This window comes from Dreissena polymorpha, unplaced genomic scaffold, assembly GCF_020536995.1.
Source record: "Dreissena polymorpha isolate Duluth1 unplaced genomic scaffold, UMN_Dpol_1.0 chrUn137, whole genome shotgun sequence".
In the NCBI taxonomy this organism is placed as follows: Eukaryota; Metazoa; Mollusca; class Bivalvia; order Myida; family Dreissenidae; genus Dreissena; species Dreissena polymorpha.
The window spans coordinates 20,205-36,577 of NW_026273451.1; the positions used below are offsets into that span (position 1 = coordinate 20,205).

General features: G+C 35.4%; 1 protein-coding gene and 1 long non-coding RNA gene across 4 annotated transcripts; one reads left to right on the top strand and one right to left on the bottom strand.

The window, feature by feature from the left end:
* Positions 1-400: 400 nt before the first annotated feature.
* LOC127864134 (uncharacterized) lies at positions 401-13,339 on the bottom strand. Of its 3 annotated transcripts, none has more exons than XR_008041504.1 (4): positions 13,022-13,339; positions 3,867-4,015; positions 2,459-2,583; positions 401-770 (listed from the first exon to the last, which is right to left on the bottom strand). It is a non-coding gene; the product is annotated as an uncharacterized LOC127864134 (long non-coding RNA). The 3 variants fall into 3 exon arrangements; XR_008041505.1 differs by lacking the exon at positions 13,022-13,339 and adding an exon at positions 10,957-11,055; XR_008041507.1 differs by lacking the exon at positions 13,022-13,339 and adding an exon at positions 8,226-8,914.
* A 1,459-nt stretch (positions 13,340-14,798) lies between these two features.
* LOC127864133 (uncharacterized) lies at positions 14,799-16,127 on the top strand. Its single transcript, XM_052403827.1, has one exon. The coding sequence runs from the start codon at positions 14,799-14,801 to the stop codon at positions 16,125-16,127; it is 1,329 nt and encodes a 442-aa protein (XP_052259787.1).
* Positions 16,128-16,373: the final 246 nt, after the last annotated feature.

Here is a 16,373-nt window from a genome sequence, read left to right on the forward strand (position 1 = left end):
TTTAGTCAGTTACTTAACTAGGGCAAATAAAGTTGAAGTTTATCAGGTGGTCTAAAAGTCCTCACCGCCTAGCAGATAAGTCTACAAAGTATTTTAAAACCGGTTCATGAACATGAAATGATAAGTCATTTACGCCATCGGGATTATTTATTTTAAGTCAATATGTTTTTGGAATCTTAAGGCACTCATTGAAAAATACACCACTACATAAATAAATATCTAGGTCAATTGTGATTCTGTCAAGCAATGATTATCATATCAATTATTATCTCCAGAGTTATTCTTTTTTTGTTGCACTTATCATAATCTAACCATCTGCATTATTTTTGCCAAACAGGTGGTTTTGCAATCTGAGCACCACAATCATCAATATTTTTGTGTGGATATAAAGATGTTATAAAAATGTAGGATTTAAAACCTTCAGTTTTATTGTGCTGTACTTGTTTAGGAGATGTGTAATACCAACTGGCTACTTCTGTTTTCAGAACTAAAAGGCACAGAAGGATTTTATTAATATTTTGTTGAGTTCTCAGATTAATCGAGCCCAAAGCACTTCCTGCTACAAAACATATTTTCGAGCAACAACACATATTGATAATATCCATTTTAATGCCGTGCGGGTCTTTACAGTGGAGTGATCGAGTCACACAGATATGTTTGCCGCACTCCATGAATCAGAAGTCTGCGTCTCACGACTAGTCTTGATAAGCTGAATCATGGGCCTGTCGCAACATTGTGGGATGCTTTTTCATGACCATACATTTGGCAGTCTGGAAATAAAGTAAAAGTCATTCATACTTAGCTTAAAAAACAACAACATTTGTTTGCAATAAGAAAAGCATATATTCACTAGATTAAGTGTTCACAAAAAATACTATTTCTGAAAATAAAATTGCAAGAACGATAGTTTTACAGTGAAAAGTATTCATGTTTTATGCATCATAAATATACAATCACATGAAGACACTGAAAAACAACTTTTCATACAAAATAATATAATGGAGCAAAGAGAATGCTATTTTTCATTATATGACACATTAATAAATTAAAATATGAGTAATCTTCTTGTTTAACCTTTTTTCAGGGTTATTTGACAAAAGTGGGACTCTATAACACAGTTTGATATTACATATGAAATATCGTGTCCTTTATAAATTAAAAGAAAATGCAAGGCTCTAAAAACCAATGCACCAACAGAAAGGTACGATGATTATATTCTACATTCTCCCATTATTTTGTTGAATAAACGTTAATGCAAATCTTTACTAAGCAAACTATAGCTTTGTCACAGACGTGACAAATACCCCCACATGCCGCATTGACACAGACTATTTTGAATGCTGTCTTCACAAAACAAGAGAATCAAATTTATGGCGATTTTTAAGAATGATAATGCCATTATCATTTATGGCCATTTCGACCTTTGAACTCTTGAATTCTTTAGCATGACATGCAGTCCAAATTTATGGCCATTTTTTTTACTTTTGAACTCCAAGTGTGACCTAGACCTTGGAGTCATCAACATAATTCTTTCGCATGACACATCGTCAATCACTGTGAACAAATGAACCATGTATTTTTAAAATCTCACAATAAATGACATAGTTATGGCTCGAACAAGATCATTTATGGCCAATTTTGACCTTTGAACTCACAGTGTGACCTTGACGTTGCAGATATAGACTTAATTCTTTTGCGCGACACACCGTCCAATAATGGTGAACAAATGTGCCAAATGATTTTAAAATCTCACAAGAACAACATAGTTATGGCCTGGACAAGCTCATTTATGGCCTTTTTTAACCTTTGAACTCAAAGTGTGACCTTGATCTTGGAGTTATCGACGTAATTCTTTCGCGCCACACACCGTCCAATGATGGTGAACAAATGTGCCAAATGATTTTAAAATCTCACAATGAATGACATAGTTATTGCCCAGACAAGCTCATTTATGGCCATTTTTAATCTTTGAACTCAAAGTGTGACCTTGACCTTCGAGATATTGAAGTAATTCTTTCGTGCGACACACCGTCACATGATGGTGAACAAATTTGCCAAATGATTTTAAAATCTCACAATAAATGATAAAGTTATGGCCCGGACAAGCATTTGACCCTTGAACTCCAAGTGTGACCTTGATCTTGGAGATATCAACATACTTTTTCACGCAACACACCGTTCCATGATGGTGAACAAATGTACCAAGTTATTTAAAAATCTAACGATTAATGACATAGTTATGGTCCGGACAAACTTTCGGTTTAAAACACACTAAGTGACCTCGTGACCTAGTTTTTGACCCAGCATGACCCATATTCAAACTTGGCCTAAACATCATCAAGATACAACTTGTGACCAAGTTTGGTGAAGATCGGATGAAATTTCGGGACAGACCGACAAACCGACCGACAGTACGACAAAGTGACTCCTATATAGAAATATAAAGCTAATTTATTACCATCAATGCAAACACTCCACAGCTGTTTCCATGGCGCTGTTTGTTGCAAGGTGGCGCTTTGAACTCTGAACTGAATTTTTTCCAAGCCATCGTTCACAATTTGCGCTCGTTGACACATGAACTGGCTGCAACAAATATTTTGTTGGTAAAAATCAACAAAAATCATGTGCCTATATACTTAAGTGGTACTTTATCTATACCAAATTGTTTTGGTAATCAGTTTTCAAACATATATATATATATATATATGTGTGAATCTCTTAACACATTATTGGAAACACATAAGTGTGAGAGATAGGACACAATAATAAATAAGAATGAACTAAGAAAGCAAGCTTAAATTTATATATAGCCTATCATTTTTAAAGTGTTGGTGGTCATAACAATTTAATATTTAAGATAAAGATCCAAATATAGAAAACAAATAAGATTTACAAAGTTTTTTGAATATCTTGTTTGGTATATTGCCTGATGAATGATAACTGGAACTGGCCAAAAAAGCTCCCTAAATGTGACCTTTGATCTCTTGTTAACGCATGCGCTGCAGCTTCTCTACATGGAGAACATATGTGGTAAGCTATATTAAAAATGGCATATTCAATTATCGAATCACAGTTTGGATAAGCTCAGAGACACACATAAAATGCACATACACCAGCTGCTACTGTGACTGCTATATCAAGCAGGTAAGACAAACAAGATGCGTTTGTGAAACACAATGTCCCCCTATATGACGTTTGACCTTGAAGGATGACCTTGACCTTAACCCTTCACCACTCAAAATGTGCAGCTCCATGAGATACACATGCATTTAAAATATAAAATTGCTAGCTTCAATATTGCAGAAGTGACATTACATGAGCAATTTTGACCATATATTTGACCTTGAAGGATGACCTTGACCTTGACCTTTCACCACTCAAAATGTGCAGCTCCATGAGATACACATGCATGCCAAATATCAAGTTGCTATCTTCAATATTGCAAAAGTATTCATAAAATAAGCGATTTGGGCCACATATATTTGACCTCTGACCTTGAAGAATGACCTTGACCTTTCACCACTCAAAATGTGCAGCTCCATGAGATACACATGCATGCCAAATATCAAGTTGCTATCTTCAATATTGCAAAAGTACTCATAAAATGAGCGATTTTGGCCACATATATTTGACCTCTGACCTTGAAGGATGACCTTAACTTTGACCTTTCACCACTCAAAATGTGCAGCTCCATGAGATACATATGCATGCCAAATATCAAGTTGCTATCTTCAATATTGCAAAAGTTATTGCAAATGTTAAAGTTGGCGCAAACAGACCAACCAACCAACAGACAGGGCAAAAAGAATATGTCCCCCACTACTATAGTGGGGGACATAAAAATGAATTACAGCTTTGAACCTTACCAGAACAAATCGAACAATGCCTTGTTGTTACCACCCAACGAGTCGTAAATGGTTACAGTCCTGGACATAACACTTGCAAACAGCAAAACCCAGTGATTGTTGCCTTTACATTGTGGCAGCATAAGTAGATCATACATATTGAAGTCCACCTACAAAATGTGAAATTATAATGTACCTTAAACAATGTATACATTACTAAACAGTGAGAAATTTGCTCAAATTACTTCAAAGAAGTATAGTGGCATGCTAGAATCAAGTACAGTTTAAGTTAACAATAAAACAAAAGATTGTCAGGCAATATGGTACTCCTGGAACAACTTTGTAGAGGTCATCATTTGAAAAGAACATGTAGAATTTATGAAGAACCACCACTTTTACATAAAAATTCATGTCATGTAAAACGAAGACTTTGGCATTCATATCTCACAGACATATCAAGTCATTACCACTGCCACCTTCATCAACATAATTATTGGACACATAGAGAACTACTATATCTCACTACATACAAAATGTGGTAGCCCTAGATCCTACAGTTAAGGACGCACGCAGGCACGGACGGACGCACGCATGACGGACACAGGACTATGACATACGCCTCGCTGGCCTTTGGCCAGTGGAGCTAAAAATCAATTAAGGAAGGGAGGGAGCACCCCTCACTAACCCAACCATAAAGGCCCCTGGGCATCTGAAATATGACCACAAGCACTAATAATCATATAATAATGATAAAACCCGGTCACCACTACAATTGTTATGATTGCGAGATATAATGTAAACATTTGCATTACAGGTCAATCTTTTTTCTTCAAGCCCAACACAAAATAACAATGCAAAATTAAAGTTTTAAAGGTTTTCAATGGGTACAAATAGGGTATTTATCTGGACATTGGAAACGTTGAAATCTATGAAAATATCATCAAACAACTTAAATGTATTTCATTGTTAAAATATGTTTTTCTTGATTTTTCTCCAAACTTTACACAAATATGGGTGATTTCAAAAATATAAACTAGAAATGGCGCGGTTGAGGCCGACGTGTATCCCCACGCCGCATGTTTGACCCAGGGCTCCCCCAGGGTTGGTAATGGTTTTATGCATAGTTGAGATTGAACGTATTGTCATAAGAGAAGTTCGGTATCAATTAGATGTGAATCGGTGTAGAAATGAAGATATTATAGTAAAAGGCAATTTTGGGTGGGCGTGGCCTATGTGGGCGGGTGCCCCAGGGTTGGTTATGGGGCCATGCATAGTTGAGATTAACCATAATGTCATAAGAGAGGTTCAGTATCAATTTGAAGTGAATCGGTGTAGAAATGAAGAAATTATAGTAAAAGGCAATTTTGGGTGGGCGTGGTCTATGTGGGCGTGGCCAATGTGGGCGGGGCACCCCAGGGTTGGTAATGGGGCCATGTATAGTTGAGATTATCCGTATTGCCATAAGAGAGCTTCAGTATCAATTTGAAGACATTCGGTGTAGTCTCCGGTGCACTCAAAATATGCAGCTCCATGAGATACACATGCATGCCAAATATCAAGTTGCTATCTTGAATATTGCAAAAGTTATGACCAAGGTTAAAGTTTTGGGACACACACACATACAATGACAGACAGGCCAAAAACAATATACCCCCGATCTTTTGATCCAGGGGCATAAAAATGAGTAAAAATCTCTGACCCGGCCCCACCCCAACCCACATAACTTTTGACCCAGGGGTCAGATCAAAATTCCAAATAGTGCAGGGTCGCACATATGCTCATAGCTACCATGTGTGTAAGTTTCAAGGTTCTAGTGCTTATAGTGTAGGAGGATTAAGTGGCCAGGACGGACAGAAGACGGAGATAACCACAATATCCCCACTTTTTCTCCGAAAAGCGTGGGGATATTGAAGCCTAAATGAAAAAATTTCTCAAATTTTAGATGTTAAGTTATGGCAACAGTTTTGTTTGTATTGCATAGGGAAAGGGTTCAAGTTTTATAAATGAGTAGGGCCGTTCTGTCAGATGTAATCACTTTTTCACAACAAAAGATGTTAACCAAATGTTTTGAATTTTTTTTTATAAATGTACATGTCTTTTGCACTTAATAAAATCCCATTAAAACATGTTATCAATATTTTGTGTGTTTTGTCAACATGCAGTATGTTCTTAAGCAAAATTTAAATACAAAATCAGAAGTGTTCTAAAAAAAAAATATGGAAAAATTAAATTTTTATGTTTTTTAACACATATTTTTCAAAACTATACTCCTAAAAGTTTTTTACCTGGCCTCAAAGCAGTGTATCTTAAAGGAAAAACTCAGATTTATCAAAATATAGGATGACCTTCAAATATATGTGAAGTTTTTTTTTATTATATAAGAAAATCTGCAAAAACTAGCTTTTGCCAAAACTGTATACAATTTTCAAACATTTGTACACTTAATTGGGACACTTACATGACTTTTGTATACAAGTTAAATAAGCAAACCATTCAACATATATAAATACTTTTTAAATTTGTATTACATTTGACTATACAAATTAATGTTTCCCCAAATAATGTTCTGTGTCCGTTTGATGATTTAAGGTTGATGTTTAGAGATTTAAGGTTATTTGTACTTGACAACTTTAGTTATCATTTATTCTAAGAAATACCCAAACAGTCAGTAATATAGAATACAAATTAAATTTGCATAAAATATTCTTATAAAATTATAAGATAAGTTACAGGGAACTTGAATTGTTTGCTGAAACGATCTAGCATGATTTTAGGCCAAATCTGTACACTTGGGACATTTTCAAAATGGATGAAAATCTGAAGAAAAATAGCATAACTTTTATATGTATTTCATTTGAGGTATTTTTGTGGCCCTAAATATGTTTATAACCGATGGGATATCAGAGGCATAAGGAATCTCCATAATTATGCAGTCTGTCATAGATCTGTATTTTCAATAAAACAACACATATATTTCACAAATTGTAGATACATTTGACCTGGTTTTAAATATTTTTCACATAGTTGTATATATTTTACTTTGGTTTCATAATTTATCTTGTTCTATATAATAAAGATCTATTATAAATTGCTCTCTATATGCTGGAGATCTATATGCTGGGCATTGTTCTCTATACAAATGGGTAGCATACCTTGTTCTCTACATATCAAATGATGTTCTCTACATATTAAACATTGTTCTCTATGGCATTGACCTTGATCTTTAAATATAAGACATTATGCCTCTTCTATATGTTGGAATTTGATATATATATAAGACATTGCTCTCTATACTTGAAGTTGATCTAATATTGTGTTCTCTATATATTGGACGCTTTTCTATAAATATTGAACATGGTTCTGTATACAAATACATGTTTATATTTTTTCATAACAGTTGACCTCGTTTTCTATAATATGTGTCTTGTTCTGATAAAACTGGGCTAAATTCATGTGCGTAAAGTGTCGTCCCAGATAAACCTTTGCAGTCCGCACCGGCTTATCAGGGACGACACTTTCCGCTTAAACTTGATTTTTGGTAAGAAGGGACTTCCTTCAAACTAAAAATACCATAAAAGCGGAAAGTCTCGGCTCTGATTAGCCTGTGCAGTCTGCACAGGCTAATCAGGGACGAGACTTTACGCACATGAATTAAGCCCAGTTTTCTCAGAACAAGACACATATAATTCACTGTTCTATATTTAGACCTTGCTCTCTATATATTAAACATTATATTCTCTATATATCGGACCTTGTTCTTTATAAATTAGACCTTGTTCTTTTTATACTTTATACATTAAACACGATGTCCTCTTACTTGACCTTCCTCTGTAATACAATATATCCTCTATATATTTTGGTAATGTGTCATTAAAAATGAATGAAATAATAATAAGTGCTGTACCGTTGTTTATCGAAGGTTTTAACATGGTTTTTAGTTTAGATGTGTAGGAATTGTACCACAAGGGTGACAGTCTGCGTGGTTTAATTATAAGTGTCTGAAAGACTTTTTCATCCATCATATTTGACATTTGACCATGTTCAACTTTTATATTGGCTTTTTTTCAGTTGCTTTTGAATGCTTTATTAAATCAAAATTTAATCATTAATTCCGCTATAATGTAAGTTTGTTTTCACTTTCTTGAGGTTTATAAGAAAAACATTCATTTTGTGTCCCAAGTGTACATGTACAACATTTAATAACCAACTTCAGGCTAACATTGAAGATAATTGGAGAAACATTTTGATTAAAATTGACATTAATTTGAGAAGAGGAAACGTGTTTTTGTAATAATGTTATGGTAAAGTCAAATATAATTCCCACACATTATCATTTATATGCTTATATTTTTCTTCTGAAGACAAAATATGGAGACATACCCATATAATAAGAGTAGTTAACCCCCAGAGTGAAGACAACACCTTTTTCTCTTGGAGATTACATCTTCTGTGTACTTCTTTCCAGAAAATTAGTGCCTTTGTTTATTTTTTAAAAGCTATCACCTGTCCATCAAACATGATAAAAAATTCGTACACTTGGTACAATGCAATATTTGTCTTGCAAAAAAAGTTCACAAGGTTTTGGCATCAAATTTTCAGTACATCTAGTGATAAGCATTAATGGTTTGAAGAAAATGATGTAAAACCTTGAAAATTCTATCTTATGAAAAATTTAAAATAACTTTCTTGCAAAATGTACACTTGTGACAGGGACAAATTCTGACCACATTTAGTATTCAGCTGTTCAAAATTTACATGAACAAATAATTGTATAAATACCTGTACAAATGTGTAGAAAAAACATGTGACAGGTTAAAAGGACACTTTTTGCCTATAAATATTGAAGCACTTTATGATCCCATCTCTTAATATACATGAAGAGAGTTGAAAATTGTGGCACAAAATTGACAAGAACATCATTGCTTTGAACACTTGCTACAAAAGATATCAACCTAAGTAAGAAGCATTGTTTTATTTTTCTTAAAGCATATGAATTTTTATATTCATTAAATGATGGCAATACCTAATATTTCTGAAAGTTTTATTGAAGTATAGAATTGAAAATTGCCTTTTACATAAAATGTCACGCAAAACCAGTACACTTGGGGCAATTTTAAGGATATTTTTCAATATATTTTGTTAATGAAGAAAGTTATTGAGAAGAATTTTCACATTTAAGTTAATTACATGGAAACACTTCTGTAAGATAGAAAAAGAACTCAAACATGCTTAATGGTAAGAAAATAAATGCATGTTTTATTTAGGCTTCATTAATTTTTAAATCACCCATAGGATATGATGCGGCATTTGTCTTTACGGAATATAAAAAAAATCATTCATTTTTACCCGTAAGTTGGCGCTGTAATAAATTTGCTATTCTGTGTGCTCTTTTACCAAGCTTGATTAGGAATTTTTGAAAACGCGTCATGGAGATTTTCTTTCACCATTAAAAATAATAGTTCACGGATTCAAACCATAATTCCTGATTAATATGTTGCTACAGTGGAATCCTGTTCTTAGCATACCATGTCAGCCAAAATTATGCTAATAACAGGAATATGCTATTAACCGGAACACACATTTTAGCATAAATATAGCAACTGGGGGCATACAATAAGTCAAATCTGTTAATAATTGATCGTCAAAGTGAAATTTAAATTCAACATTGTATATGATTGATGTTTAAGATAACTATTTATCAAATGGAATTGTATTCTTAGGTATTTGCATTTGCATTTGAGCATATTTTTGCAAATTTAAAGCATATTTTCTTGGCATTCTGAGAATGTTCTATGCTATAAAGACTTTAAGTGAATTCTGAATATTGGGGTTAAAAATTATGCTATTAATAGAAGAAAAATACATTAAAATTTAAGAATAAATCTGTGCTTTGACATTCTATATGCTAATAACAGAAATATGCTATTATCAGGTATGTTAATAAGCGGAATCCAGAAATTATCCTTCAGTCTGACAGAATTTCGTAGCCTGTCAGACCAAACATCTGACAGATTATTTTACATTTTGCGGTGTCTGACTTGGCTTCTCACTTTTGAGTACATGATGCTAAATGTTTTAGATTCAACACTAGTTTCCTCAACCTCAGGACACCAGAGCTCCTGTGATGCAAATATACTTAAAGAAATATTTTTTTTTCCTGCAAATTGTGTTTAGTTCCTCACTTCTTGTAAAAAAAAAAAAACTGTTACCCTCCGATTGACTGTCAATTTAAAAAGCAAACTTCAATACATATTCCTGTTTGTATTCTTGTATGAAAATGTCCACAACATATGGGCGTAGTTATATGGGGACTGAATATTCAAATACTGGTTCTAGGCCCAGGAAACGGACTCGAAAGCATTTAAAATAAGTAGGAATTACTTTCTATGCAATCGAGCTAAAATAAATAGGTTTAAACTAATATTCAAATACATGTAGGTTAAGAAGTACAGTAAATGACATGACAAAATGCTGTTAGAACATATCATCATTCTTAATTCTAAACCAGCTATACATGACATTATTCTTAAGAGGGGCATTTCAGAATAAAGATAAAAAGATACAAACGATTCGCAATAGAAAAATTATTTACTGCAAATATTTTTTATCGAAATTATTTCCGTCAAGACATGTTGTACAATAGCATGCCATGGTTAAAATGAGTGTGTAATACAATGCCTAAACTCTTTCTGCAAAGTTTGGGAAGTCTGCTTAAGGGACATTTAAATGGAAGGACAGATGAAAGGTAACTCATTATAGTGCCACCAATGTAATTATTATGCAATTTTTTCGCAGTTCAGAGCTGAAAATAACATCCCAGATTTTAATTATGCACTGCCAAGTTATTCAATAAATAGTAAATTGTAAACATTTCAATTATGAAAAATTAAACAACTTGTAATTCAGACACAACTCACATTTTACCTGTTATTAGCTTTGAACAAGCTTATTGGCCTCGGTGAAAAATAATTTACACTGAAGTTGAGAAAAGTCCTCGCGAACTCAGTGCCCCAGATAATTATTTGGGAAATAGGGTTTTCAACCATTGATTTTGAAAAATAGGGTGATTCCATTCTTCATATAGGGTAAAATGAGTAATAAAAATGCATACCTTAAAATAATTGCTGATTTACTTCCGTTGACGCTGCACACTTGTATTGATTCAATAGAACTGTAAACTATCATCATAAATTTTAAAAAACTGATGTTTTGTAATATGTTTAATCCTTGAAACTGTCCATGATATAAACTTTAAAAAATGTCGACAATTTCTAACTTCTTTTTATACTTTTGACAGGTTTGTTAAGTCACAGACTTTCCATCATGTTTTTTGGATGTCAACTCATTTGCTGTATACACAGTTTTTAACAAAATCGATAACACGAATGATTCGGCACTGATTGCCTCTTGCTTTCTCGATTCGAAAAAGTTTGCGATCGACTGATATTTTGGCGCAACAATCTCGGACGTCTATCGACCTCTCTTAGCTATTTTTATTTCGCATTGTAATAGAAACTGAAAGTACAGACGCTTTACAAATACATGCACAATGAGCGACGAATTAGGTCAGATTGAAAACGCATAGCGTTTGAATAACTAATTACTATGACCGTTTGCTGAGCTTGCTGAATGTAAGCGTCACCGCATTACGATAACAATTCCAAAGAGAAAATAACTAAAATGAGCAAAGCATTTTTAATCGAAGTTTTGTATTGTTAATTTGACGAATTTGCGTAAAAGTCAAATTGGTTGCGTTTTCAATACTCATGATATTGTATTTCTTTGCATTTTTAAACATTTTAATAGGGTGAAAGACGCAGATACGCAGCTTATCTGGGGCACTGAGAACTGGTTAACAGACATAATATTTTGGATAATTGTAAAAGTTAGGACAGCAGATATACATGTATGGGGAGAACGAGAAACGTAAACAATGTTAACCAGAAAGGCACAATCACAGGCAATCGGCACCTGTGTCGGAAGCAATTATTAAGAATCATTAAGAAAGTAAATCGATAGACACAGAGAACCTACACTTGCGCACCCATTGAGCAATTCTTATCAGTCATCGTCGTGATTTTCGCAAAAGTTTTAACAGCCGTTAGACATTTACTGGTCGTGTACGTAATTCCGGCCTGTACGTAAAAAATCGGCCACCTGTGTTAAATCATTTTCATGATCTTAGCATACACATTTTGCTGATTTTTATTAAAATCAACTTAAAAACCAACCCTTTTCTCAATATTTTGCAAATCATTTGAAGCATATCACTGTGAACTTTTATATCACAATGTCACATTTGAAGGACGATGATTTTGTCATGTGGAAAAAGTGACATTATCAATATTTGTATTACTTATATTTATATAAGAAACAAATATATTTGTTAAAATTGTTGTTATTTTTTATCTAATAAACTTTAACTAAGGTATTTTCAATTAATTGTATCAAAACATATATCAAAACATAAAAATTAGGACCTAATACATACTTTTTTAATATATGAATTACCTCCCTTGATTAGAATAATAATAGGTTATTTGTTGTAAAATTAAATACAAGCGTTTACTAAAAATCGACAATGAAGTAAAATTTATATACAAAATGTGTTAAATTTCTTAGCTATATTTTTTTTTTATAAAATATATTAAAAACAAATAGTTTTTAGGAATTTGCAGTTGCCAATTGAAAGTGATTGTTCACTATATTTATTAAGTTAGGTAGGGGGAGTAACTGGTATATAATGTCGCATTATTTTAAGTTTCAAGTGAAAAAAAATTGTTTGTGTAAACCTTTATTAATACTCCTAAAATGAGGACATTTGTCTAAAGATATTGCTTTGTAATTTTACCTGCAGATTAAACTAAAAGGTGGCCGATTTTTTAGGTACAATTGCCCTTTGAAAATTGATAGTTTATATGTCATTAATTTCTGTTCATAAAAGTAACATACACTGATCTAATTCTATTGAAATTTTCATGCTTGATGAGTTTTGAACCCAGGATTATATATGTGAAGTTTAGTTTCAACCAGTTGCCTAAAACAAAAGATTTTGTTAAAATAGTCCCAAAAGTGGCCGGAATTACGTACACGACCAGTATGGTCGATTTTCTTATTAAGCGAATGGCAACAATTTTTTGATCGACTAGTTTGCAGACAAAATATAAAGCACTTACCGCGTGTCACTGTTAAACTTTAAACAGGTCGTCACATAAACTTGCAGAAGATGTGAAAAAGGCACCATAATGGTGGCAGCCATTTTTTCAAAACAAACCAGTTTCGCACCATGTGGCAAATATAACAAGAGCTCTGATTGGCTAATGCCATAATCTAAAAATAAATGCTGGTCGAGCAGGATTTTTCTGCTCGAGCAGAAAAAATGCTGGTCGAGCAGTAAATTTGCTGCTCGAGCAGCATTTTGCTGGTCGAGCAGCATTTAAATGCTGCTCAAGCAGCATTTTTTCCTGCTCGAGCAGAAGTTAAAGTTTCGACCCCTTTGGTATCCCATAATAAACATCGTCGATGGATAGTGCGTGTCAAAGTCCACCTCAAGTAACTGTCTGCATACGGGACAACATGACAGTGGTGTAGTCAGACTAAAATTTTAGCCAAGACAGTATCTTAGGTCATTGTAGGGGGGGGGGGGGTCCGGGGCATGCCCCCCCCCCCCCCCCCCGCAATTTTTGTTATACCTAGAACGTCTCTGGTGCGTGTTAAAGGCCATTTAAACCACATTTTATACCTAAATGATCGGAATCGTGGACGCTACATATGGCCGTTATATATCAATAAAGTTAACAAAAAAATATTCTACAAGTTTATTGTCAATTTAAGATTTTGTTAAAATAAACGGTCTTTGAAGTGACAATGACGTAACAACCTCAAATTCAGATAAACAGTAATATAATTCATTTGAAGTCAGATAGAAAAAGAAAAAAAAGAGAGGCAGCTCTCGTACAAGCCATAATATGTATATGGATAATAGAATGTGCTATATATATTTATTATTGAAATACTAAAATAATATAGATCTACCTTATAGTATGAAGAAAACAGATCTACGTCGAATCGTGTCTAGGTCCAATATAGACCGAGACCTTACCGTCGAACACCCGATTTTAGCTCGGTACGTACCCATGCCCACAAAGATTATAGCATTGAAGTGTACAGTTCGACGCTTTGTTTAATATACGGATTTTTCCAAATCATTTTGCTGAGACATTTTCGCTATTAGCCAGTTAATCAGGAAAGCTAAGATCAACAAGACAGATCTCACAGTTGTATGGCTGGATCTAGCAAATGCGTATGGCACGGTACCCCACCAGGTAATAGAGCTTGCTCTGAAACACCACCATGTACCAGAACATATTCAGAGCATTGTCAGAAGCTACTACAGAAACATCAACATACGCTTCACAACAAAGAACTTTACAACATCCTGGATACAGCTTCAGAAGGGGATTGTAACCGGCTGCACAGTGTCAGTAGTACTGTTCACCGCCGCTATGAATCTCATCATCAAAGCCGAAGACAGGGAGTCAAGGGGACCGAAGACCCAGACAGAGATCAGACTTCCACCACAGAGGGGATTTATGGATGATCTGACTATCACAACAGAGTCCCACATACAAGCTCGATGGATCCTATCAGCCCTTGAAGATGTTGTGTCATGGGCTAGAATGGCCTTCAAACCAAGGAAGTCAAGATTTCTTATCTTGAGAAGAGGCAAAGTCTGACAGAAGATAACACTCATGGTACAGGGCGAGGATATCCCATCACTTATTGACAAATCTGCTATCACCCAGTGTGGTGTCAAACCATTTACCCAAGCACTTGACGGGGTTGTCAATAATAAATAAGAAATAGCAGAAATAACACAGAGCGCACCAGGCAGCAACTGAGGAGTGGGCTTGCAAAGATAGAGGGAACGGGCCTACCAGGGAAGTTCAAGGCATGGCTTTTTCAGCATGGCCTCCTGCCCCGTCTTCTGTGGCCACTAATGTTGTGATCCCAACATCGACGGTTGATAGCTTGGAATGCATGATAAACAAGAGCCTGAGACGATGGTTCGGACTTCCATCATGTATGACAAGTATTGGACTCTACAACAGAACTGGAATGTTGCAGCTCCCTCTTTCATCAATTGTAGAGGAGTACAAAGTTAGTAAGGCAAGGCTCGTGTTGACCCTACGAGACTCTAGTGACATGAGCATCAGAAATGCAGGGATAGAGGTCAGAACTGAAAGAAGATGGTCAGCATCCAATGCAGTTGAGCAGGCAGAGAGTCGACTGAGACATCAAGACATAGTGGGAACAAGTTGTCAATGTAGACAGGGACTTGTCTTGAACACTAGACAACCGTGGAGTTCAGCCACAACAGTCCAAAGAAGAGAACTTGTTCAGAGCGAAATCCGAAAGGAAGAAGAGACAAGAAAGGTGAAAGCAGTTCAGATGGGGAGCCAGGGAAGCTGGACAAAGTGGCAGACAACATGGAGGAAACTGTCATGGACAGATATCTGGAAGTACCAGTTTTTTCAACTGCAGTTCCTGATCCGGGCAGTTTATGATGTCTTGCCAACACCGGCTAATCTCCAGAGATGGGGGCTGATAGAGACAGCAGAATGCACCCTATGTGGAGGAAGAGCTACCCTGGACCACATCTTGTCCTCGTGTAAAGAAGCACTTGCCCAGGGGATATATCACTGGAGACATGACCAGGTACTCCGAGAGGTAGCTGATACACTTGAGAGACACAAGAAGAAGGCACGAGTACATGCAGGGGCAAAGCACATCAACTTTGTACCAGCAGGGACAGCAATGAAGGGTACAAAGGGAGAACATCCGAGTATCCTAGACGGCACAAATGACTGGGAACTACGGGCAGATCTTAGAAAACAGCTGCAGTTTCCAGACATTGTCCACACTACCCTACGTCCAGACATTGTGATGGTCTCCGAAAAGACAAAAAAGATCATTCTGGTAGAGCTGACTGTACCGTGGGAAGAAAGATGTACTCAGGCACATGAGAGAAAGAAGGCCAAGAACGAAGATCTCATCCAGGAATGTAGAGAGGCCGGGTGGAGATCATGGAACTACCCGATTGAAGTGGGATGCAGAGGGTTTCCTGCACCATCGCTGGGAAAGATGTTCCAGGATATGGGAATAGTGGGGCAGGCGAGAAAGCTGGCCATTAAGAAGGTATCACAGGCAGCAGAAAGAAGCTCCAGCTGGCTGTGGCTAAGGAGGAACGCCAGTAGCTGGAAGCCATCCACTAATGGGTAGTGTCTGATCAACATTGCCGCCCGCCACTTAGAGCTTGTCCTAGGTTTGAAAGGGCGAAACAAGCAATGACAAGTGGTACCTAGCTGACGACATTAGTGGAAAGCAGTTTATCTGTATTTTACAACGGCATCAATTGAAGTTATTAAATTGAAATAACTATCTGCCTCAACATGAAACAATTGTACTCAATGATAATATATTTGATTGTGAATATCATAGTGCCTAAAATTCATTAAATTGCCCCAA

Bases quoted from the DNA above. Each gene is read 5' to 3' on its own strand.
- LOC127864133 (XM_052403827.1), top strand. From the start codon at position 14,799: ATGGCTTTTTCAGCATGGCCTCCTGCCCCGTCTTCTGTGGCCACTAAT.